Here is a 26159-nt window from a genome sequence, read left to right as displayed (position 1 = left end):
ATTCAAAAGCGCAATCTGGTAATCGCGGAATGTTTTGCGAACTGTTATGGAGGCAACATTTATGAGATTAGGAACACATTTTCAGCCGTCATTGGATTGAACGGACATGGAAATTCCAAGGGCTGTTAAAACGCACCGTCTTGCAAAGCATATTACGTTCAACCTTGAGGAACTTGCCTGCTTTGCGAAGCATAGCTGGTGACGACACATTTGTAACCATACATTTTTACAGAAATGTTTACTCTGGAACGAAGTCAAAATATAAGTGTATCTATTATTAAATAATTTTAAAGAAAATGTCTTTTTTGGCGAGTTACCCACACTTTTCCGTGTCGGCTATGTGTGTTTGTTGCCTTTTTTTTGAACCCATGCCGAATATAGTGAAGTCTAAAAATGTAGGTCGATCCTGAAGGTAGCAGAGTCAAAAATTTTGGCTGTTCAGGATTGTAGTGCAGGCTTAAAAGTAAAGGCCGTTCCCGTGGGTATTCGCGTTCTAAAAAGGTAGCACTGTATTATATGAGGGTAGATCCCAACAATAGTGCAGTAAAAAAAATAGCAATTCGATGTTTCTCCTACGCCCGTCACGCGATGGGTGATGCGATAGAGGGCCGTGCGCAGTGACCCCGCCCCATTTCAATTCCTACTCGCTCGTGAAGACATTGTCTTTCATTGACTTCAAGTTGAATTGATTTCCAAATCTTTCAGTATTTGGCGCCAAGCCCATTTTAGGTAACTCAATCTTCTCAATTCGCTACACATTGCATTTGAAAGTAATGTCTGACCACGTCCCGCGCATCATGTGTTTCTGTGTGTTAACAACCGTCCAACTCTTGCTTGGTCGCTTTTGCAATGACAGTGACACCCAGGCTGTTTTATCGCTTTTGATCTACGCATTTAGGCCTGGTTGAGGCGGCTGTCATCCTCCTCGTCTCGTCGCCGTCGTGGCCCCGGCGTGCGTCACGAGGGAACGCCTCCTCGCTCGTTTCTCCTGACAAACGGGTTGGCGGAGACGTTGGCCGATGCTCCTATATAATGTGCCCATCGTCTTGTTTTTGGCGAGAAACGGGCGATAAAATGCTCTCGCCTGGCGGACGCTTGTGCTGTGGCAGTTGCAGGACGGCATGGATGGCCGCTTTGCGAACCAGCCGTTAAAATATATTGTCACGTGGTAGTGACGGTGAAGAAAGAAGCAATACGGTGGAATACAAAACTAGCTTTTATTGGGCGAACCTGTGCCCACAAAAACAGGCTACACTTATAGCACAACGATAGCGGCGAACACGGTCGGCGATCGTCGGAAAAAACTGATCAGCGGGTCAAGCGCGTCGGCTTTTATAGATCAGTCGTCGAATGTTCCAGATTAACTGATGGGACCCGCGTGTCTTCCACAAAGTTCTACACCATTCGTGTCACGCGATGAAATCTGATAACACAAGGTTCGGCGACACCAGACACGCGGATAGAAGCGTCGATAACTTTCCAGAAACGTCGGATACATGCCGGCGCGTACCTCGCTCTGCGATTACAGTTGTTAAGCGGCGAAACGTGGTTGCCCGATAAAGATAAGTACACGTGTCAATATGCCACGACAAAACTGAACGCTCAACGTAGATGCCGCACACTCATGAAACCAAGACGCAGCAAAAACATGCGCGGCAGCTGCGAAAAGTGAAGGGGCCATTCTCCTGATCCCTAATTCAATTTCACACTCTGCAAGACGTAATGTTTCTCACACGAATTTTAAAAAGTTGTTCATACGACACAACCTTTAGAAAACGTAGAAGTTAGTTCAAATTTTTAAAAAGGATTGTTTTTCAATATTTATAGATGACAATTATGTTCTCCATTGTCTTTTAGATTGTGAAAACCCTCATGAAACTGCATTGCCATTCAATATAAAGGTAAATCAATAGTTAATTACGAGTTAGCGCGACGGCCATCGGCTAAAAGAGCATTGAGACTTACGTCATTATGAGCCTTTCGACACATACGCTAAAGTGCTACATGGTGGAATGTCGTAGGCGGAAGCCAAATGACTTCACAATGCCATTAGCGGAAGCATCATGCCGGCGTTTCGAGTTCTTCCAATGAAATATTTTCAAAAGTTCAAGGACGAGTGAGTAAAGACGTACCTCTCCTGGCCAATGTCTCGTTGCCGACAAACATGTCCCACCTAGCTGCACCTGGAGCCCTTTCCCTCGCAATCAAAGTCAGCGCCTTTCCTGCGCGTCTTGACGAAACAGAAAAAAATGGCATAAAAATAATCATCTCAATACTTCATTATCACAGCTTACATTTCAAATTGTGTATGTATATTTTTGGCTCCCACTTACAAAGACAGCTGCACTGGAAGCAGACCTAGAGCGTTCATTTCACTTTTCCATGTTTTATTCGTATCAGCGTGGCTTGAAATTGCTTGTTATCATTTTATCATTTACATGGCTATCTCTCGCGTGCATGGCGTGCGACGCTCCATATTATAAAATATTTTGTTACTTTAGTGATTCTATAAATTCCATAGAATTTAATTTTATCGGGTTGTTGGCTGGTGACACGCCTGCGCCAAGGCAGCGTCAAAGTGGGCCCGGAACACACTTCGAGATCTGTTTTTTTTTCTATTTTTGCTTTGCATTTAGCTGACCATGTGATGAAAGGGTTTAGCATTCATCGACTAAACTTATACCGAAAATCGCACCTGAGATTCACAGTGCAATGTAATAATAGCATTTCGCGTATTGTCGCCAAAAGTATTATGTAAGGTTTATTTTGTTATCGCGTTTGTCAGTAATATTAGTAATGATCTCTTATCGTTTTCTCCATTCCCATTCTAAATGCGTGCACACCATCAGCTTAGCAAGACAACACGAGGAACATCTAAAAAAGGTGCAACATCATGCTTCGAGTTTTTATTATTATTATTATTATTATTATTATTATTATTATTATTATTATTATTATTATTATTATTATTATTATTATTATTATTATTATACACAGGAACTATTATCCGAGAACAAGTACTTCTCTCTAGCACAACTCGTGTGCAGCCCTGCTCGTACCGGCTATGGCGTCTCACCAATTCCATGTGCTACATCGAAAGCTATAAATCTCTCTGCTAAACAGGGGTGAAAACAAGGTAAACTTTGCGCCTGCTGTTCACTGTTAATCCTCTAGTTTGCGATGGCTACAAAATGTAAGGATTCCTAAAGGGCCAGGAGGCGCAGGCTGAAATGCCCTTCTTTTTCGCTTTTAGTATGGTAAAACAAAGGCTAGACAAATTATTGCCTGCGTACTGCATTCTTTTTCTGCTTAGCTTTCACTTTTCTTCACCATACGCCAAAAAGACTGCGCATACGCTTTTTGTACGTGGCTTGTAACTCCATTTAGCCTTCGCATAAAAAACATCAACTTCGTGAGTTGAACATCGCGTAAGCGACTTTTCGTTATTTCCATACTTTCGTTTGTCTTTTCCGCGAATCGTTGTTTATCTTTTGCTGACTTTAATGCGCGAAAAACAACAGCAAGCGTTTACTTTTGACCACTTGCATTTCTTTTACGTGCTCCCTAAACGCGTACAATTGTCGCTCAGATGCGTTGCTCAAATATTTTATCATAGATGCGTCTAGCATAGCTTTCTGCTGTGTCGCCATGTTCAAATAACTGATTTCGTCGTCTACGCAAGAATAGGAAACGGTTCACTCGTACGCGTGGTCACTTCTGCGGCATCGCCTCATGCAGTCAGCTTAATTATGAATATTATTAGCAAAAGAGGCAACGCTATAGATAATGCTGTTTAGTACTTATTGCACCTGTGACAGCGTTTCTTTACGAGTGTAAATAGCACCGTCGAGAAGTATTTACCTGAGATATATGGTGGCCATGAATCCGCCGCCGATTCCCATAGAGTGCGGTAGAACGACGCCCATGCACAGCATGGTGGCTACGGCTGCGTCTGCAAGGTTGCCGCCTTTCTTCATAATGTTCCTAATCGAAAACAGAGAACGGAGGTATCAGTCACAACATACTATAACATCAGCCATCGTATGTAAAACGCATACACCGTTACAATGGCGTGACGGGGCCCTGCATTGCTCATTTATTCTGCACTGCTCAGTGACGGCATATGTATAGCCACAAATGATTTAGCGCTGCACAAAGAGACAGAATGGAGGAAGGAAAGGCAGGGAGCTTCGCCAGACCGAGTCCAGTGTGCTACCCTACACGTGGGGAGCGGGATGGGGATTGAAAGAGAGAGAGAAAACATGAGTCTAATGCACTTTCACATTCACTAAACTAGATGCAGGATGTCTATAGTCGGGCACTCAAATATGTTGCCTTCAGGTAGTGAAGAAGCGTATCCGTAACAGCGCAGGCTTTTTTTTCTTTTTTTTTTGCGGGCACAGGCTTACCATGATGGTAATAGGCCAAAGGGCAGCAACTTCCATATAGGCGGAGCAGCGGAGACATTTTGTATTGCGACATGCGCTTGACATGTGTATTTTTTTTTTAGCTATCTGGCAATTTCAATAGACGCGCTACCTTTATTTCCTGCTTGTTCGGCATTTCTGACATCGTGTTCATTTGAGATCGGTCGTACATCTTCCAAACAGCAGCTTGAAACAGCGCGACACAGCTCTTTCCTGTCGCGGTGCTTAACGCTGTTGCCTACATTTCTGACATCCTCATGAGGCACAAAGAGGATTCAGAAATTTTACAAAACTGTCAGGTTTGCCTTTAATGTCTCTTGTAATTGCGCCTTGCTTGCATTTTTCTTGCTTTTTTGGGATTAGAAAGCTGTCAATTTTGCCGATTTCGAGTCCGAAGTCTATATGTCATGTCCCTTTTCAATTGCGATCCATTACCCTAATCTTCTTAAGAAAAGTCAAGATTGCTGCGCGGCGGGGTGTTGCGACTTGACAATGTTTTCTCACCCAGTGTTTGCCATAACTTCCGCGTGGTTATTTCTTTAAGCCATTAAACGTGTGATACCAGCAGCACAGCAAAATAAAGCTACTCTCAGAAATTATGATATCGTTAAAGTTGTGAGTCCACACGGCGCAAATGTCGCCGAGTGCTTCTACGGGAAGATTGGCGATTGCCGCTGGCACGCATGGTGATTGCGAATGTGCCGGTTGCCATCACTTACTGTTCCTTTCGTTTCACGTCAGGATTTAAAACATTAAAACTGCAGCAGCGGAGGGCGACATACGCTCTGCCATAAATGTTCCCGGTTCGCGCGAAGGACATCAGTGTAGCGGAATGGCAAGCACCAAGGAGTGTTCATTGCATAGATTGCGAACTGTTAGGACAACTGCATGCTATGAGCCAGCTCACTATAATTCACTCGCCTGGCTTGAAAGCGTCCCTTTTCTCACACGATGCCTTCCTGAAGGCAGACCGTTGCTAAGACCCACATGTGTTACCGCACATTGATTTTCAACAACTTGGCTAACCTTTCCCTCAGGAATGTAATCGGTGAAGGAATCAGGAATGATTAATGTGTCGACACTTGGTGCTTGCGTCGCGACATCTCTAAAGGCTATTTGACTTTGCTCCCGAGCAGCAGAACACTGACGATCAAGCTGAGAAGCTTTCGAGATCCTTCTCTTGTTTCCTTTTCTATTTGCTATTCTTTACTTCGCGCCCATCAAAGCACATACCTTAAACAAACTGCGATAATCTATGTTGGGCAACAAAAAGTTCGCAGGGTAAACTGGCAGGAAGCCGTAGCCATAAGCCGCACCTTGCTTGGTTATCATTCATGCTCTGCTCCGAGCAATGTTTTTACTAGTCTGAGGTATAAGTATCAATTTCTGCTTACCTAGTCACGTTAGCGCACGGTGCTGCGTCTGTCGCCACTGCCCAGTGACTAAAATTCCCTAGCTCGGAATCTGGAGCGACGGTATCTTCCACCGGAGTGTCATCGCACCCAGTGTCATCGAGACCTCCAAGTGGTGTAGAAGCGGAGTTTGTCGTCGTTGTAGATTCAGAACCTGTGTCACCGGCACATTCGGTACCAGCGAATACCGTGTCTTCAGCTTCTCCAGAAGTGGGATCGAGCACTGCGGCAGAGTCTGTGATGGTTGTCGTCAAAGGAGCTTTCGTTTCCAGTGGTGCTGCCGTCAACACAAGCTCATCTGATAGGGCGGTTGGCTCAGGAGTGGGTGCGTCATGTTGACCTGTAATTTCTTGAGAACGTCCGCACACTAACACAAGTATGATCACACCTAATGCCACTATGAAGCCGTACCTGTGAGATGCAAGAAAGAAAAAAAGATTTATTGTTTATTTCGTAGTGCTCGCATCATAGCAATAAAATTAAAGGCAACAAAGATTTGTGATTAAATACTCAGAAAATGCTCACATACCACACTCTTCTAATAACGATGTTGCGCAATCGTGGTGTTGGGGTTTGGCGCATCACAGAGGTGCTTGCTCTGTGCACAATTTTTTTTTCAAAAAACCAGCACCTGAATTTTGGGCAAACTAAGAAATGGGGGCCAATTTTAATACATTACAGGCGTACCTCGTCGTGGGCTATTCTTCTGTTTTGGCTTAGCTGCCTACTACAGTGCTTCTGCGCTGGCGTGTAGTAAACATTCTACTCCGATGCTACTCCTTCTCGCGCTTTATCAGTGCTCCGATCTGCGCGCCGCCTGCGTTATCGCCGAGATCGTCTGGCTGCGAGTGGCGTATGATAAGAAAGCAACGGAACGAAGCAATAATATATGGGGTTTTACGTGCCAAAACCACTTTCTGATTATGAGGCACGCCGTAGTGAGGGACTCCGGAAATTTTGACCACCTGGGGTTCTTTAACGTGCACCTAAATCTAAGTACACGGGTGTTTTCGCATTTCGCACGGAACGAAGCAAGCAAATTTGGATATTATAGCGGCTCTATTCCTGCGGTGCGAGGCTTAGAGCACATAACGTATTTAACTCAGTTGAACAGGTAGCTCGCTGCAGGAAAATTTAAATGTGCGAGATATTTGTGAACTTTCATATTCACGCTAATGTAGCTGATCATAAAGCGTATCAATGAGCAAGCCACGGCAAATGAGTGCCGAAATTCGTTTCTTATAATCTGACCCGCCAAGTGACCGATCCCAGCAGCAGTGGTGGTGTAGCTTTGTGCAGCCGAATAATAAATGATAGGATCGGTAGAAAAATTTCAAAAACTTCGCTACATGACACGGTTCTACTTAGCACATTCAGTTGTCCTCCTAAATTAAAACATCTGAAAAATACGGCTTCCGCGACTGAAACTTCACCAGTGATCTCGCTGAACCTTGTGTAGTTTTCTTGAAAGCGCCCTAACTGAGGTGGCGGTTTAGACTGCCGGTAAATGGCGGTAATCGCTGATTGTTTTGCACCCTTATTTCTGTTCTATGGAGTTTCTGCCTTTTTTTTATGCTTGTATGAGCTAAGCCACTTTACCACTTTTTGTTTTCTGTCACTTTTTCTTTTCTTTTTTTTTACGAATGTATAATCTTGTACAAGGTACACACTGCTTCGTTGTTAGTGGCGTGTACACTTTTTACGAGTATGCTTCTAACATACTTCTTCTCCCTACTGCAGCCAGTGCATGGAAATCTGGGGCTAGTCAAGCTGCCTTGAGCAGCTTTTATTCCCTCTTATTGCACGCAATGCTGCACTTGTGAAAGCAAACCATAATTATTATAAGTGCCGCCTCGGTCACTGTGGTTGTCACCACTATCGCTATCATGAGTGGGCGGTCGCCCCACCGTGGGTAATTGAATAAAATAAGCTTTTACGTAAGACCACCCTTGGGAATATGGGTCCTGGTAGTGACGTTGAAGCTGGCGTAAATGAATCCTGTAGGGCCGTGTAAAGTAAGAATTCACCTCACACCGTTTCTATTCCCTTCTTGCCATCCACTGTTTACAGCCGGCAGATCCGGGTGGTATTGTGGGTGGAGCGCTAGTCGGACCAATGACGAACCGCGAATAAGAATAGCATTGGAATATTACTGGTGCAGAAATTTTCGGTCCTAGAGTTGCACGCTGCGGCTGTCGATTAAATAATCTCTTTGAGACGGTGGCAGGAGTTCGTTCTGTCCACCACTCTCCTGCATATAGCGCCACTCTTTAAAGCAGCATAAGCTAGCAACATTTGAAAAGCTGAAAATTTGAGAAGTAATTTGATGAACACCGAGGACGTGAGCCTAGACATACGCTTCGCATGCTACTGCAAATGGTTAGAAGCAGAGAGTAAGCTAAGCTAAATGATGAAAAATAATATCGCAGATATGGCCAACGCAGATCTTAGACTCCGTACTTGCCGTTTCCAGCTCACTACAAGGGGCTGAGGAAGGAATGGGCCGGCATTTATCGGGCAGCGAATGAAAGCACTTAGTGTATCATTATAAACTTTTCTCCAGCCACTATTCGTGTTAACTTGCGTAGCGTTTTTTTTTTTTTTGCATGAAGCAGTTTTAGATGGGTAAGGCCTACTCAAACGGTGTTCGTTGCACGTCTAGCACACAGCACACGTCTAGCACATATGACTCCTATAGGTATTATAGCAGGCAGTGATGTGTATAAATGTATTTAATTTCTACACCCTGAAGTCTCTCAGGATGATTCTGATTTTGGAGTCTAAGCGAAAAGAACTCATTTACGCACTCACTCGTTTGAGTGGCTAAACTTCTGCGTTATAGACTTTGACACTTTGCTGCTTCCACAGGAGAACGTACTTCATTGTATGGAATTTCTCCAGCTCGGGTTATAAATTTATAATCTGTTGTCATCTGTTGTCGGAACAACTGCCTGCTTCTAAACATTTCGATTTTCTTGTTTCAGAAGTAGAATCGAAAGATATGGAGCGTGTATCATTAGACTTTTCTCGCAACGTAGTCCGCCCTACGCACTGCTCGTTACGGAGGCTCAGGGTGATTCAGTGACTGGCTGATTTTGTCACAGCTCACGCGCCAACTAACTACCACGCAATTATTAGCTGACGACCAAGCTGGACACTCTGATCGCTCTCAGGAACGTCTCACTCTGCGAACGTTGTCTAACGGGCTGCATATTTGAAGCATTCGGCGGCGCGCATTTCGGGTGTAGACTATTCCAGTACGCTTCGTAGTCTCGCCCCAAAGGCATGAGGGGAACATTACGTGAACTATAAAAATTGCAGCCTGCGACGGAAATAGCTCTTAACGGACTTATGCTACTCTTATCATTCATTAATCCAAGACCTGTGAAGCCGTAAAACTGTAACTAGTCGTTGATGATGACGCCATTATTACGCGCTCCACTTTCTCTGGAGAATATTTCGCAACACTGTAGGCAGGAAATTACATGTTGTGCTTTCTCCTACTCGGCCATCACCGCTACTGGATAACACGCGCCCTTATTACGAAGACTAATTAAGTATTTTTAATTTCTAAAATGAGCTTTCGTGCACAGGGCACTTTGTAAAGAGAGGTTTATGGCTCGAAATTTTTGTGATCCTGTTTAAGTTGCCATATACTTTTTACATTATTTCTGTAAGGCGTTTTAGGAGGCGCTGATGTATTTTAGTAATTTCATCGCACATCCCCTCAATCAAGCACTTAAACGCACAAACCTCAATGTGTCAATACGCTGAATTTTGTACCCACAAATTCTGATTAAGCGCTGTAGACCTAAAGCAGGGCCTGTGGTAGCGTTCCTGTTAAGCTGGAGGGAATTTTCAGTCGTGGACACTTCAGCTAGCTTATTACTAAATTATTTAACAGTATTAAAATTTATGTTTTCCAATATTTTTTTTCTGGTGTTTTTGCGCAAGTATACTCTGTTTACATGTATGGTCAGAAATTAATTTCAACAACCAGTTATAATTTCCTTTGAAATGAATGTTTTCCCTCTTTCCATGTTGAGATTTTCCAAGTAGATTCTCTGCGATGCTATTCATGTTCTGTGTATGCTATATGGTTTGGTTTCGTAGTTATAGCAAGCAAATTTGTGGTGGCTACGCAAGTAGTGCGTCACAAAAACCTCACTTCGGGGCAATGGCATGGTTTCGAGCTCAAGTGGTTTGCTGTGGCCGTTCATCGCAGAAAGGTATCACTTCGTTCTGTTGGCAGTAAATAGGTTCAGATCTGAAGGAACTTTGTTACAATAAACTCGCTCTGCTTCCGAATAGAAGCGTGAGACTTAACATCACATCGAAGGATATGGCTCATACCAGTGTCCTTTTTTTTGCAAGCGAGATGCTATAGTTTATTGTCGCAAACTCCAGAGGGACAGAAGTCCCTCTGGAGTTTCTAGACCATTGCTTTAGGCCAATCTTTAGACCATTGCTTGCTTTGTGTAGCATGGAGTAGAGACTTTCGAGAATAAAATGCACACAGTGTCAATATATCACTCATGATCATTCTTTACTAGCACGATTCATTGTTCCGTATGCTAATTTTAGCCCCCATGAGCCACGAATAAATAGTTTACCGCGCTTACAATTTTCTCTGAGGTATTCTATTAAGAAATTAGGAAAACGGGATATTACATTTTTACGAAAATACCACAAATTCAATTTCTGAAAGCCACGGCCCTCGGGATTGCTGAACGCAGGATATCGTAGGAGCCTCGAAATAATATCTGAACGTACGCGCGAAATACATTGTAGATTAAATATACGCAGTTCATTACAAGAAACTAGACCCCTTTTAAAACTCACGGATCACGTCGCCGCCGTAGTGAGATCATATTTTCTGCACGGTAGTGCGTTCCTTTCCCTGTAACTGCTTCCAAAGCAATCGGAGATGTTCAGGGTGGTCCAAGACCTGAACGCAGAGTGACGCTGCTCTAGACACAATTCGCCTGTTTCAAACCGTTGGAAGGGGCACGGCAACAAACAGATATTACGCTAGCAACCACAAAGATAAGACGCTCTCACTTGTGCTGCAGTTTTGTTTCCTTTCAGAGATTAGGGCAACACGTCGTTTCACGACTACGTATTGGCCAGACGTGTTTACTGTCCGTCGCATTAGAAGGAGAAACTACGCTCACTCATTGCAGTGCTGTCATCCGAGGAGGAGCTATTCAGTATTTTCAACTTCAGCTGGTTTTAGGGTGCCTTCCGTGCTTTAGTTTTACTGACTGTAATACCTCCGCACAAGGTATTTATTGTGGTAAGTCGGTGAGCCCAGTCTGATATGAACCGCTTTACGAGGTGTACGGAACGCATTGTGAATGCGAATGTACTAATTTTTCTACTTAAGTGAAAGGGTATTTACTTCTGCAGCTCCAACTTTACATGAAAACTCATCTATGATTTCTAGCGTTCATAATATTTAGTATCACCGAAAAACAACTATAGATCTGTTAATCGTAGGCAATGCGCCATGACTTACAGTCTTACCGCCGTCATACTAAATAGAAGCAGGTGAATTACCACTCAAGGAAGCAAACATGCCAATTAACGTGACACTTCCACAAAGGCGCATTTTAGAGCGCCGCACTTAGGCCCCCGTTCCTGCGTTGTGCGTCAGCGTGCCTCGTATTCCCTCGGCGTAACCGAGCGAGTGAGCACATCGAACGATGAAAGAGTGAACGCGGAGCGCAATGGCGAATGAAGGACGGCGAGAACAAGGAGACCGTGAGTAAGAGAGCGGAAGCATGAGGAGCAAAGCGGAGGAAGCTGCCTTGAAGCACCACCAGATGACGCTCACGCCCGCGCATCCGTGGCAGCAACTGCATCGGACGTGCGAGGGAAAGAAAAAAAATGGCTGTGGCTTAGCTAAGCTTGCGCCCAGGATGCGAAGCATACTAGCCTTCATTTTAGTTGTTGAACCAGTGTTTAGCCTGGTGAACTGCTGTTGCTTGGCTATATTTGGTTCGGCCAGACGAAGAAACAACTCATGCAGGCGAGCGCACGAGCTGAGACCCGGCTATGTAGCTACGCGGCCGCTAGCCAGCGCAAGAGTTGAGCCTCCGCTTTTGCAGCTGTTATGACGTCATATGGTAGCTACGCGGCCGCGCGCAGCGCAGCAAGGAAGAGCGTGGTTGTGCGGCTAGTATGCTTCGCATAAAAAAATTACCAGGAAACTCGACTTCGTGTATAGCGTTCGCTGCAAGCGTTTCCCGGTATAAAGTGCGGTTGCATACGCTGCACTTTGCATACGCTGCAAACGTCAACTGTGTGGCCGGTCTATAAATGGCGCCACGTATCGCGGCTCTGCCAGTCGGTGCGATGCCTCAGCATTGGGGGCGAGCTCCACCACTGGAAAAGCTGGCGCCACCGTTGGCGCGACGTGGCATGAGGGATCAAGTGGACACAGCGGCCGCGTCGGCTGCTTCGGAAGCGCCGAAGCGAGCTGAAAGCGAACGTTTAAAGTCCCACCTACGCCACGGTTCTGATTACGTGGCGACGCTTTACTGTCTTCGGTGTCAACATTACAACATCTGAAACTACTATAACAGGTAGTGGCGGCCTTTGGAGGCATGCAGCATAGGCAGACAGTGCATAGGCAGACGGTGCCGCAGCCGCACTGGAGCCCGGTGTCAGCCTTATTCGCCCGTAGCCGCAGGGCAAGGAGCTGCGTGGAGCTTGGCTCGCGAAACTTAGTAACGGCAGTCAGCCATCGGCTACAACTCGGGCATGCGGCAAACACAGACGCGAGGAAGATTTCTGCTACTACGCTGGGACTGCGCGATGTTCGGTGAGTAGAAGCAAACGCTCACTGAGAGGCTCGTCCACGCCCGCTGCCCGGCTGATGTCAGGACGGTGTGGTCAATGAACTTGTGGACGCTAGATACTGTCAAGTTCACTGGAACAGAAAGGGAGCGGTAAGATGCACATTAAAAAGTGGCATGGCATTGGTCATGTTTGTGTTATGGATTAATGCGCTGGGTTACAACAAAGAAGCAGAAGGAAATCGCACGCTGAGAAGACCGATAAACATAGAGTGCTAGGGAACTTGAGAAACAACTTTGAAATATCCAAGAATTTAGAAAACAAAAAAAGATGGAATCGTCGTGACGGCACATCACAATCGCCGCATGCGTCGAAGTCTCTATAACGAAATTATTTTTGAACAGTTGTGATAGCGTCCACGCAACAATGGTTGCTAGTGTACTGTCAAATGATCATATGCTGTGGCCTAAAGATCACGGCACAGGGCCAAAACGCGCTCACAGCGAAAGCAAAACATTGGGCGCCGACATGCATGCAGACGCGCAGTCGGTCGCTGCGAACCCGTGCGATCGTTGCATTGAGGCTTCATGCTGTCATGCCCCATTTGGTTATGCAGACGGCCCACTATTAGAACACATTTCACATAGTTTAGTCTCAGCGTTTGCCTACCTTTCACGCAAGAAGCCGGTTCGCAAGACTCCATCACGGCGACCGCATGCACGCAGTGGCGTTCACTGTACGTATTCATTAAATAGATAGCGTCTGTAAACGATTCTGTGCTTTCGGTTTGCCCAAGATTATTATATGGAGAGTCAAAAACATTCCTCGCTTTGAGAGTAACTACATAAATGTCCAGGAGGGCTGAAGCGTGGTGTTTTTATTGAACGCCGTAAGCGAAACCTATGAGGAGCGCGCCGCGTGATCCCTCAGACTCCGTAACTCCTCGCCCCCAATACCGCGAAATAAAAACACGTATAGAGCTGCGCTCAAATTTTCCATTAGCGGGGATCATAATTGTCAGTGACCTTTTCTATGTTTCACTAGGGGTCGGAATCTCGAAGTCACTGCACTAATGAAAACATAATCGCAGCGCGAAATTCAATGGTGACAACCTTTTGATCTTTGTATTTCACTATAGCAAAAGTACTAGAGTCAAGAAGATACAGCTTCACTTCATTTGGGTGAATTATATTTATTTCTAGAAAAGAAAATCGCCGACGATTACGCTTCTTGGTAATGCGATCTTTGAGCGCTGTTGCTGCCTTATTTCCACAACAGGCAACCATATACAGAAAACGCAGTGCCGAGTGGAGGCGATTCTGTGTCTCGCACTCGGCAGCACACACCGCGATCCGACGCCATCGAGCCAGCGCTCGCGCGACGCGCCATATTATAGTGGGTCACCGCCGCTTCGAGGGGGGGGGGGAGATCAGCCATTATTGTTTAATGTTTCTTCTGAGGTGGGACGACGAAACGGGTGGAGAACAGGGGTATTGAGTAGAGGTGACACATTCACTCAGAGACAGGCCTCAATGTGGCCGCACAAGGTTGGGAATAGGAAGTAGAATTAAGGAGACGAAACGCTATAACTGTCTTTCGAGTCACCGCAACGTAGCTGCCCCAGGTAAGGGTGGTATAGGGCAATAATGGAGGCGGGAGAAGGACAGCAAGGCGCGAGCACTGCCAGGGGCGACAAATGCCACTGAGGAACGCGCCCTGCGAACGGGCAAGCGAGAGACACAGCTGAGCGTCATATAGCCACCCGATGCGGAGACGGAGGAGGGGAGAGCCTTGGATCACGCGCGAGGCGGCAAGGAGCGCCCCAGCACCGCGGCAGTGCCACGACAGCGGGAGAAAGGACGGCGAGGGTGGAGTGGACGGTAGCGGCGACAGTCACCGCAACGGCGCTGTGCGGAAGAAGGGGACGAGAGGATAGGCGAGAACACGTGATCCGGCTTTAGAAGACAAGGGGGAGAGCAATACTCGTGCCGAGCGCGACAGACGGCAGCAGTAGCGCGCGCGGATGATGACTTTGGTTACGACGAGGCACGACTTTCGAAGTGGACGGCGACGCGAAACGCAGGAACTGGCGCCAAAGAGCTGCGCTCTAATAGAGCTTAGAGCTAGGTTTTGACTGGAGTTTCCCAATACGGCTTGTCGTAAAGATAGGTCGTGTTTGTGGCAAGCAAACATCATCGATACCCCAAAATTAATTTAATTTGGCTTAACTTAGAACACCACTGTGCCAGATTTACCGTCGATACAACGGTTTACAAGACTTCTGGAATGACATTTAAGCTGTATGTGCATACGTAGAGGGTGCGGCACAAAAGCAGCATTAAATGTTTAAAAAAATGGACAAAAATTATGTTTTTCGCAAAATCGCTCCAGACAAACATTTGGCGCCAGATGGCCACTCATTTACCCAACTAGTTTTTGTAAATCCAAGCACATTGGTTTGCATCTTGTGTATTCTTAGCGCTCGAGACTTTTTTCTTCTTTGTCTTTCTTTTCTTCTCTTGAAGAGAGTTGCCGTTGTGCACCATTTCGAACACAATCGCTACCCAGCTTTCCGTTCTCTTTGTGGCGTTTGCTTATGTTCACATGAAAAATATTTATAATAATAACGCTTAAGAGGCTGCACCCTTTGATATCAAGCCCATCACTTCCTGACTGATTGATAAAATTTCATTTCACATTTATAATCAACCCAATCAACATCGTTGTTATGTAGACGGCATGTATGGTTCTCCAGAAATGTTTTAACCACTGCGATAAGGTAATAATTCTTGCTCAACCGTACGCGGAGAAAATCAGCCATCAACGCGAATGTTTATATACTGTAGATAGCTTCTAATGCGCTTTGCATATGGCAGCACCGAAAAAGTTATGCTGAAGCAGCGCAAGTTTTGGAAACTATGTGGAGCGAAGCTTTCGTGAAACGGGTAATAAAATTGCTTATATTGGGCCATTTTTATTCACCGGTCTGTGGCGCCAATGAAGCTGGCGCGTGCACGTCCTCTCGCTTACCCGTGCTATGCAATGTGAGAAACCTTGAATGCGCTTGTAGTTGTTTTCTTCTTATTTGTTGTAAATCTACCGGCCGCTTCTTGGCCAGTGCAACGTTGTGGGCATATGCCACAGTGTGGACAGTACAATCGCCATCAAAACGCGACAGTAACCTCATGTAGATAGTCCTTCCCCTATCTTGGTCAATGCCCCATTGTGAGGACGTGCCCTTGTACCAGCAGCTTTCTTTTCCAAAGGGGGCTTGCGCAAGAAGCGGGCATGGGCTGGCCAAGTTGAGGGCATGTTTCATTGTAAAGATATCCTAATAATCATTAACCCGGGGCTATCATCTCGTAGAACTAGTTGGCGCTGAGCCGATACATATCTCCCGCTTCTTGGCCCGCCCTCCTTGCGGGTACTCCTTGCGGGTACTCCTTGCGGGTATTCATAAGGAAATCATCATTATCGTAATCAGCACGCGAACACGCTTCTTGGCACATCCCCGTTATGGATATGTGCCATAGCATGAAATTACAATCGTCAGCAACACGCGGTGATCAATCTCAAGGAATAGGTTGGCGTTGACACCATATGTACCGTCCGCTCGTCTTCCAGATCCCCGTCGTGGGCATGTCCTGTAGCACGGAAATCATCATCACAATCAACACACGGACATGCTACTTGGCCTAGCTTCCGTTGGGGGCATGTACCATAGTATTAAAATCACTGTCATAAGCAACACGAGGCGAACATCTCAAAGAAGTAATTTGGCATTGGCATTAGTGTTTTGGCCTTTTCTTGGCTAACCACCGTTGTGGGCATTTAGCATAGTATAGAAATCATCGTCATAATCTACACGCAGACACGCTTCTTGGCCGATGCCCCTTTGTAGGTATACGTAATATTATGGGAATGATCATTATAATTTGCCACGCGTGGGACTACAAAACTGTAGGTGCAATCATGGCAAAATGGTTTGGGTATGGGACTGGTGCGAAGGGGGCGGGGGGAACGTTCGAATCCGGCCACCAAACTCGCTTCAATTTTTGAAGTGCATTGAAATGCACTCGGCGAAAACTATGGAATCGTAGGCAAAGAAAGCTTCGCTTTAAAACACGTATAACCTATTATTGAGGAACGTACTAGCAAGTGTTCCGTTGTATTGTATTCATGTTCCGTTGTATTGTTGTATTCATTCCGTTGTAACCGGAATGAATCTTGCAAACTGCGAACCGTACGTGAGCACATTACATGTAGAGAGTCTCAGTCAAAACTATTAGCGATATGCGAGTGTCAAGATTATTTGGACTGCGCCATAAAGCGGACGTTGGTTTCTTTGTAGGATGCAAGATAACATACTCCTGTATTGGCCCGGATAGTTGCACGTATGCTCCCTTGCTTGGTTAGAAAACTGTGTCTCGCCTTTAAACGAGATTATTGTACTTCACACATCATTCACTTTTGTGGTTATGGCGTCGGTGCTATGACCGTGGCATATCGCGCTTCGTACTGCACTTTACGGATGCGTCTCGTTTTGACAACTGCCATATAGAGTTGCCCTTCCGTCTGGTATATAGCGCACGTTGGAATTTTTCCAACGGGTAGTGCATGACCTGCCGCTGTGGTATACGACCTCGAAAGCCGAGATAACTCTAGCCGCGTTGTTGTTAGTTTTACTTCTGTATTTATGGCTCAACCTGCGGTAAAAGTGGCGTCCGGTTTTGGGCTTCCGTCTGCGTGCTTTTGTCGCAGTGTTATCACGAGAACAAACAGCGGTGTAAAGATTGCCAAACGCATTTCATTCCGTGGCAGCTGCTTTTCGCTGTACTTAAGGTGCGGCTCTTACGCAAGTGGCTACTCTGCGTTGTGAAGAGAGAACGAAAGTGATTGACTTGATAAATAAAAAATCACCTTGATGTGGAACTGGCTTTGAGCATTCGCAACATCCGGTGCGCCTCTGAACGTAATGTATTCGTTTCAAATCATTCAATGAACATTAATCATATCATGAGAAGCCAACAAACAAAGATACCACGGAAAACATAGGGGAAATCACTTGTACTTACTAAATGAAATAAATAATTATTTAATTAATGGCAATCAAAGTGGATGAAAAGACAACTTGCCACAGGCGGGGGACGATCCCACATCTTCGCATTACGCGTGCCATGCCACGATCTTGCTGCGCGTGCGATCTTTGCGTTACGCGCGTCATGCGTGTAATGCGAAGACGTGGGATCCCCTTCCCACCTGCGGAAAGTTGTTTTTTCATCCACTTTCATTCCCGTTAATTTATGATTTCTTTAATACAGTTAGTAAGTAAAAGTAATATCCCCTATGTTTTCCTTGGTGTCCTTGTTTGTTGGCTCCTCATGATATAATTAGTAAAAACTGAGCCCCTCGGTTAAACCCCTTTCATCTCGTTCAGAGAATATTACAATTTCAACTTCCTACAACCGAAAGAAACCTCCTAACACAGAAATTATTTCATCATCTTCGTGAGACACGCAGCTAAAAAAAATGGCAACTGAGCAAAGCAAGACATTATTTCTTGTACGTTGTTTTGTAGTATTACCGATGACTTGATTTTAAAAGCTCGGTTGACGTACAAACGCAATCAACGCCTGATCTTCCATAGGTGTATTCAAGAATGAAAAAAGACTGCCCGCAGGTTATTTACATTGTCTGAGGAATCAGGTAGATAAAGCGTTAAAACTAAATGCATGCTCTTTCCCTTCTTTTGATATGGTAGTGATCCAAAAAGCCATTGACTTTTGTTATTCATATGACAGAAATGTAGTGTATTGGGGCCTTGGTGCGTTCCCAGGTAATGCACCATGTGGTTCAAAGACTGAGGTATAAGCTTGCCAATATTTTTTTTTACAGGCAGAACTTAACTCGAGAATCGCGCAGGCTGCCAAGAAGATAGGATCCTTGAATTTTTCGAACAATGTTAACTGCCGCGACATAACCAGTGACCTAATATTATAATGCGCTTTACATGTACTCAACAGTTTATTACTGTAGCTTCTTTTAGAGCGATGTAGCTAAATCCTGTTTATGCCCAGTTGCAGTATTCTAATTCTTATTCACGTGAAGAGAAACTTTGTAGGTCACGTCCGAACCACATTGGACATGTATCAATTCACTATTGTAAGTTATCCTGTATTATCATTCTGTTTTCTTTATTGAGAGACATCCGTATCTCTATTTGACTGCTCGTGCCGTACGATTAAGCATCAGCTTCGCAGAGCGCTGGTAAGCACATTGGCTTATCTAAACTGAAGAAATTTGATGTGTCCCGGGCAGAAAGGAAAAAGACACAGAGACGTTTTTTTTTTCTTTTTTCTTCTTTTTTGAGAGCACGGGGCCGGTATTTTGTAGCGATGCCTTTTCCGATTCTATGCTTTTTCAGGCCTTTCGCGCTTGGCCAGTGGTCAGAACGACGGTCTGCCCGCATTATCAATGGGATCAGGCGGCCGTGTGTGGTGGATGATAAGAATAGCATAGAATAAGGCATAAGGCATCGCTACAAAATAGCGGCCCAGCTATCGGGCACCCGTTCCTGCGGCTTGTGTCGGCAATCCCGGCGTAACGGAGCGAACGAGCACAGGGAAAGATGAGAGTGAATGCGGCGCGCAGCGGGGGATGAATAAAGCGGCGAGAGAGAAGAGTCGGGAGGAGGGAAGCGGAGAAGACGGTGAAGGGGAACCGTGAGGTGGAAAGCGGAGGAGGGCATGGCGAAAGCGTGAGGAGAAAGGCGTAGTGCGGCGAGGGTGGCTACGAGATGGCGCCAGAGCAGCGCGCGTCGTCTGGGACATTGGTCGGCCGCGGCTTCTGTGAATCGCGCCCACCAGTCACCCGCGCGCTGGCCCCTCACGTTGGCTCTCGCGAGCTACAGATTCGTGCTGCAGTGGCGTCACATATTGCTCCGTTTGTAACATGCCGCAAAAGAGTGAGCGTCCACGTCAGCCAATATATAGCTAAATGAAAACACGTATAAAGCAGCGCTCTAATTTCATATTAGGGAATATCTTAATCGTCGGTGCCTTTTTTAAAGTCCTTTTGATCGCTACGCACAGCTCGATATATTCCGCATGCGCAGCCTGCAATACGATGCCACCTTGTGATCTGATTATGCTAATAAATAGTGCACCTTCGTAGTACGGAACATTATTTTACGGTCCACGCACAAATTAAAGTTTGCGAGCAAGAAGTAACTTGATACGTCATAAAACACTTACCGGCATGCCTCGGGCACCGAGTGAGATAGTTGATTTCAGTGATTCTGTTTAGGAACTAACAGGACCTGGGTGTCTGTATCTCGGCACGCTGTGTTTCGTCTCCGATAGGTACTTCATGCGAAGACTAACTTTCATAGGTCAACTGCAAGAACTCACGCTATGTTAAGTTTTGGGAGGCCGTCGCAGGTCTATCTGGCTCGATTGCCACTGAGTTGCCACAAATTATGACACGAAATACTGCTTTTTGACACTGTCAAACCTCCAAATGATCACGCATGCCCCTGGAATTTGCAACAACAAGAAATAATAAAACAATGATGCATGAGCCTAGGGTGTCGACTTCCACAGTGAATTCGTGCTTGCATTTCGGCATAGCTTCCCAACAGTGTATTTCATAGACACAACATTACACGACATTAACGTTGTGACCGCTACGCTGCATGATATCAGAAATAAACCGCATTATAATGTACAGTCGACCAAAAAAGTTTACGGACCAAGAGATCTGACAAAAAGCTGAATATATCCTCAGTCTCAAAACACAGCCTGTTATTCCCGTTTCCAGCCTTTTGTGGCATATGCGAACAACATTCTGACGCCAAATTTTACTGGCTGCTTTTAAAGGCTGCTCGTATATTTTGAATTTTCTGAGATGCCGTGGTCCGTAAACTTTTTTGGTCGACTGTACGTAACTGTGCGAATCACACTTAGGTGTACAAAAATATCTAACTGCTTCTCGAAAGCCTCGCTTCAACTGTATTTCCACTTCTGCGTTGGATCTGGATAGTCTTTTTGGAGTTGTAATTGTATGCAGACTTTCTATAGTAATATTCTCTAAGGATATTTAGTCAATTCTGTGGTGTCTACCACAGGCTCCACCGCTCTGTTTCTCGTGTTCCTCATTTTACTATTTCCTGGAAAGCAGTGCCAGCAGGACCTTCCTCACTGCCAAAATCTTCAGTTCGAATGCGCGACGTGCGAGCAATACTACCTTCATAACATTCGTTGTAACTTTCGATGTTCCCATGCCATCGTCGATTTCACCACCATCATTATCTTCGTCATCATTAGTGGCGCATTGTAGTTGTTGCGTTCCTTGTCGTGTAGTCAGCTACCGCTTCGATTGGTCGTTAATAATTTCTGTTCAATGTATTTACTACGATCAAACCATAATTGTTTCCCCGCACATGTAGAAGCTGTCTTCCTGGCCATAAATATTTTATTTAGTTTACGCTAGCTGTTTTGCTACTGCGAAAACAGCCACACGCAAGTTTATGTGTAGCGGCGAGTTAAAATGGGTATCGACGTAATGCAACAGGAAGTAACTTTAACGTGGCTAGAATTATAATACAGGGAAGTTTATCGCGTTGCAGTTTTGTAGTGTTATAAATCGCAAACGTTCATTCAGTTCGTTCTCTTCGGTCACTAAAAGCAAGAATTCTATATAGCGGGTAATTATTTATTTTCCCTGCACTTCTAGTTCCTCTTTCCAGACAGTGCAGCGCCGTTCCGGGTTCATTCGGGAACTGCGCTTGCATTTGAAAGCTTCAGCGAACTCGGGAAAATTCTGAAGTGGGACGTTTACGCGCCATGGAGCTGGAGTTCTGTGAAAAAGGTTTTGCTTTTGCCTTAACCCTTCGTCGCTCAGATCGCATAGGGCGATGGCATAATTATAGAAAAACATCTGGTCCATTTCAGCTATTTCTTCCAACTCCCACTTTTCAAAACGATCAGTGAAGTTAACGTCACCGCGGACGGTCACTTCGTTTCTATAAAGACGAAACAGAGGGTATAGAATAGCGTTGTCTATAAAGTCCATTTCTAACGTACGCAGGCGAATTCCTTCGGCCAGGAACGGCTGGTACTCAGACCTTAGACAGGTACTGACGTTTTCGTACGCATTAAAGGTCGCGATGCTCCACCAAGGGCGAGACAGGAAGTGAGCGTCCAGAGAAGATCCACTGAAGGTAAGCGCTTCTAGCAAGCCCCTCACCAGGTTCACAGCCACCACACTATACACGATAGGCTCGATGACGTTGCTGAGATGGGTGAGGAACGCCGCAGTAGCGTGCGACAGGACAAGCACGTTGCTCGGGCGCTGAAGCTCGTAGCCCGGTCGGAAAGCTGTCAGGGTGTATCGGTTGTCATAGGCACGCGACGTGTTGTTGCCCCAGGCATCCCAATACCTATTCGCCGCCAGGGAGTAAAGGTTGAACACGGCGCGCGGTAGCGAATAATGGTTCCAGCGAGGTAGCGCGCCTCCGGTTTCCACGCTTTGAGCTACCGATTGTGGTGCGTGCGCATCATATTTAGCTTCTAACGCTCGTCTGTATAACTCGTACTCGACAAGGTTGCACTGAGCGCCGAACTCGAAGCGCATGGCACGTAGCTTGGCCAAAGCCGCAGCCTTGTCCGCAGCGCTAATCCACGAGCGTCCCGAGTTCACCAAGTCCGCGATCAGCCTGCGGGACGCGCCGAATAGAGACGAGAGCTGGCGGTCCATGTGGAACCGTGGCGTGGTAGCGAATTCCTTCCCGAGCGTTAGCTTCGCGACGATGCCGGTGCCGTACTTGAATAGTTTCTCCACGAGGCGGAAACAAGCTGCCTGTCGCTCGGCGGTGTTTTGTGCTTCATAGTCGTGAGTAAGCCTAGTGAGGTATTCTGTTTCTTGCCCCAACACGGGGGAGAGCTCTACGATGGCTTTAAATATCATGTAGTTTACGATGATCGGCTCCCATGCGATGGTCAAGACAGCGCCGAGGCCCCAGAAAAATATGGGATCCTTAACGAAGACTACAGTTTGGTTGCCGATGCCTCCACCAGAGGTATTGAACAGAGTGTTAAAATAGACTGACCAGTCCCATCTGTCGGAGAGAAACAAATCCTTAAGCGACGAATACTTTTCCTGAGGAGGCCTCATCAGCTGCTCTTCCGAGGTCAACATCATTCTTTCCAGTTGCTTCTCCAGCAGCATTACTTTTCTCGCCATGGCACTACTCGTCGTTGCGGAGTACAAGATCAGCGCTCTGGTGACCAAATCGACGTACTGCGAATCGGTTGATCCGGGAAAGTTTGTTACAAAGCGTCGGTAGTGCGTATGAGGCGCCGAAAGGATAACGTCGTAGCCCGCTGTTGAGTTTAGCGTGCCTCCGTGCCTTACGTGAACCTTGAACAACGGATGGAGCCTCAAGTGCCTGTCTCCAATTGCTGTCACTCGCGCAATATTTCCCGCGATCGCACTCTCGAACCCCGTCGCTGCAGAGAAACCCAGAGCGCTGAGTATGTCGGCGAGTTCGGCAGAGGCGTTACCATTTGCCCCAGAGTCTCTCTTGCACGCATCGTAGACCCAAATCATGCGTACTAGGAAGTTGTCTCCGATCGGCTTGCCTCTGAGTTCAACGAAGTAGCGAAAGAATCTTTCCATGTCGTCCATGAGCTGCGCCGCGCTGAATTCCGAAAAGGGTCTCGATGTGCTTCTGTTGCCCGCGTCAAGCCAGCGCTGGGAATTGCATACGTGAGCGTAAAAGTCGTCGCACGGATCCTTCGTCTCGTCCACGACATCAAGAATATAGTCCTTGTTCCACTCGCAGAACTGAGACCGGCACACAGTGTCCTTCAAGCTGGACACGTCAAAAATTGGGCGGTAGCCGTGGCCGATGCCGCGCGCACCAACTGTTGCCAATGTCGATCCAGAGTAAGCTGTGTAGAAGCAGACTAAAGCGCCCAGTACCACGGTGCAGCCAGCGGTCGAGAGAAGCACAACGGCGAAAGCGGGTAATGTGCTGAGACTGCCAGTCCGAGCTCTCGAATAAGCCGGTGGCGGGACTGTTATTCTCGTGGCACCTCGCTGCTCGTTTCTTGCCTCTTGGGACATTCTGGAGGAAGGTTTCACGTCGATGCGTCATTGAGCGATTCCATGCTCGGTGTTTGAAACATGGCGCTTACCCACTACGGAGCATTGGCCAAATAGCCGGCGGTGAAAGCGAGGAAGGCAGATAAAAACCTAGAGCGGACACTATATCAGGACAAAGTAGAATTTGTATGAATAATATTTAAAGGGCACTGCTAAATAAGTTCGTACTTTTGATGGACAATGTATGATTTATATATGTACACCAAATCTGCAGTTTTAGTATAATTCCAAATTCGATCTGGAATTTTGTCAGAAATCAAACGGTAATTTACGTATTTCCGAAAAACTCTAAACGGTAATTTCAAGAAATTAACAGTGTTTGCACACTGCGCCAAAGAAGTATTAGCAAATGGACATACAGACCTTCCTGCGGCTTAGCCAACATGCGGAGGCATAAAAAAAATGCTATATTGAGAATTTGCAGGAATGCACAATTCACGAAATAAAATTTTCACAATTAGTTCTTAGAAGAGCCATCATAACAGGGGAGCCGTACATCGGGCTTGGTTTTCCTTCACTCTCTGTTTTAGAACTGATTTATAATGTCTTGCATTAAAATATGCATTAGGAATTTTTTTTTCACCTTCTTACAGGCATAATTGTTAGAATGAATCCCAGTGACCTTCGTGTCAGGCTGAAAACCTGATGGCTGAAAAACGGGCTGATGTGGGTGGCTGAAACCGGCCATCATATTTTGTTTAACGTAGAATAAGTCAGCCGAGGTGGCTGCATCAGTAGATCAGTAATTAGACCTTGCGCCATCTCTTTGAAAGGTTTGCCAAGCTTGCTTTCCAATGAACTTCAGTGCAGCACCATCGTTGTCAGCAGTAACCTCCATTACGTGTCGCTAATCTATTTTATGTCTTCTTCATAAGTTTTAACCCCTTATGTCCCAGCGGGATATGGCCGCGCTGAGACATGTGCCACTTTTGATTTATTGTCATTCAGCAACTTGTGCCACAATTTCCGAAATTGTGGCGTTTTAAGGAAAGTGTGTTCATAAAAATTGCACGGCCGAATATGTTTGTCTCCCAGCCGTGGTGGCGCAGTGGCCTTGGCGTTCCCCCGCTTAGCCTGAGAACACGGCATCAAATGCAAACCGCGGCGGCTGAGTTTCGATGGAGGCGAAGTGCAATATGCTCGTGGGTAAAACGTTCACAATTTCCTAACAATGGCATGCCCTGTACTATGGCAACGTGGTTTTGGCACACAATACCCGCAGACATTATTTTAATTTTTTCGTCTGTTCTACAGTTTTCAAAGGAGATGCCAATAAATCGTCATCTTTATCAGCATCATCATTTGCATCGAATCATGCCACTTGTCGCGCAATGGGAAACGCCCGCCGCGCAGCATCGACGTGTAGCAGCTGCACGTAGCATTTGCACGTAGCATTTGCATGTTGCGTGTAGCTGGACCTGGTAAAATCAAGAAGGCTAGGTGACCATGTGTCACGGGCTCATTTTGAAGGGGCTGTAAATAAAGGATCAGCATCATCAACAGCATCGTATCGTGCGCCTGTTCAAAAGATGTTACAAGTGCGCCGCGTACTCTCGATGCCTGCGTTTGGTTTTCGGTACCCGTTATGCTGCCTCCTCACAAGGTACGAATCCTGTAGTGCCTGCTGAAGAAAATAGAGCTGCTGTGAACGCGCTCCTCCCCCTTACGCTGCGACTGTTCTGCGTCTGCCGCGCAGGCGTGTGACTTTTTTCGGTGTTTGTCCGTAGAAGCACAAGAGAAGACTGGTCGAAAAGTGAAACGAGTTCTTATTTTGTTAATAAAACTATCCTTTCAAGGTGCCTTTCCTTGAGGGGTTGTTCAACTCGCACATTCCTTCTTTTACCATCAGTATTCCTTCATCTTGTTTTCTTCAGCTTCTTCCCGCCACATCCATCCATTGTTGTGGGCTAGGTTTATTTTGCCCTTGAAAATATTCACCGACAATTACGATACTCCCTAATGCGAATTTTGAGTGCAGCCGTTAAAGTCTTTTGAATTCACGATATATTGTGCCTAAGAATTTGATTTTGAACCACAGAGCCGTTTTGGCTGCTGCGCTGAGCCTCTGCTCGGGCAGCTCGTGTAGCAACAGCGGTTGATGAAGCATATCCACCGGTGGTGTCACTCATTCTTCAGAAGAAAGCGGGAACTCGGGAACGCCTGACTCGCGTGGAGCGCATTCTCTAGCGGTGACGGCGCAGATGAAGTAGCGCATGCGCAGTAGGTCCGAAGCCCATGCCAGTGCTTTGTTTCGATATCGGAGCACGCGCTCGCTGCATGCCTGGTCGCCGCCATTGAGCCTTTTCGTGGTGGCACTCCGCTTTCCTTCTCACGCTTTTTCCATACTCTCCTC

At 46.1% G+C, this 26159-nt stretch overlaps 2 protein-coding genes across 2 annotated transcripts in view; both read right to left on the bottom strand.

Annotated features, from left to right (window-relative positions):
• LOC139056086 (scoloptoxin SSD14-like) overlaps positions 1–10848 on the bottom strand; it is a 29500-nt gene extending 18652 nt beyond the window's left edge. The window contains exons 1-4 of the mRNA XM_070533944.1: positions 10682–10848; positions 5822–6250; positions 3862–3984; positions 2133–2230 (exon numbers count right to left, since the gene is read on the bottom strand). Of these exons, the coding sequence (XP_070390045.1) occupies positions 2133–2230; positions 3862–3984; positions 5822–6250; positions 10682–10710 (679 nt within the window). The 5' untranslated portion in view covers positions 10711–10848. The remainder of the gene's footprint in view (positions 1–2132; positions 2231–3861; positions 3985–5821; positions 6251–10681) is intronic.
• A 1743-nt stretch (positions 10849–12591) lies between these two features.
• On the bottom strand, positions 12592–23767 carry LOC139055772 (endothelin-converting enzyme 2-like). Its single transcript, XM_070533317.1, has 2 exons — positions 21724–23767; positions 12592–12773 (listed from the first exon to the last, which is right to left on the bottom strand). The coding sequence occupies exons 1-2, from the start codon at positions 23765–23767 to the stop codon at positions 12592–12594; spliced, it is 2226 nt and encodes a 741-aa protein (XP_070389418.1).
• Positions 23768–26159: the final 2392 nt, after the last annotated feature.

Source organism: Dermacentor albipictus, chromosome 2, assembly GCF_038994185.2.
Source record: "Dermacentor albipictus isolate Rhodes 1998 colony chromosome 2, USDA_Dalb.pri_finalv2, whole genome shotgun sequence".
NCBI lineage: Eukaryota > Metazoa > Arthropoda > Arachnida > Ixodida > Ixodidae > Dermacentor > Dermacentor albipictus.
The sequence above is the reverse complement of the archived record's forward strand: the minus strand, read 5'-3'. Positions and strand labels throughout refer to the sequence as shown.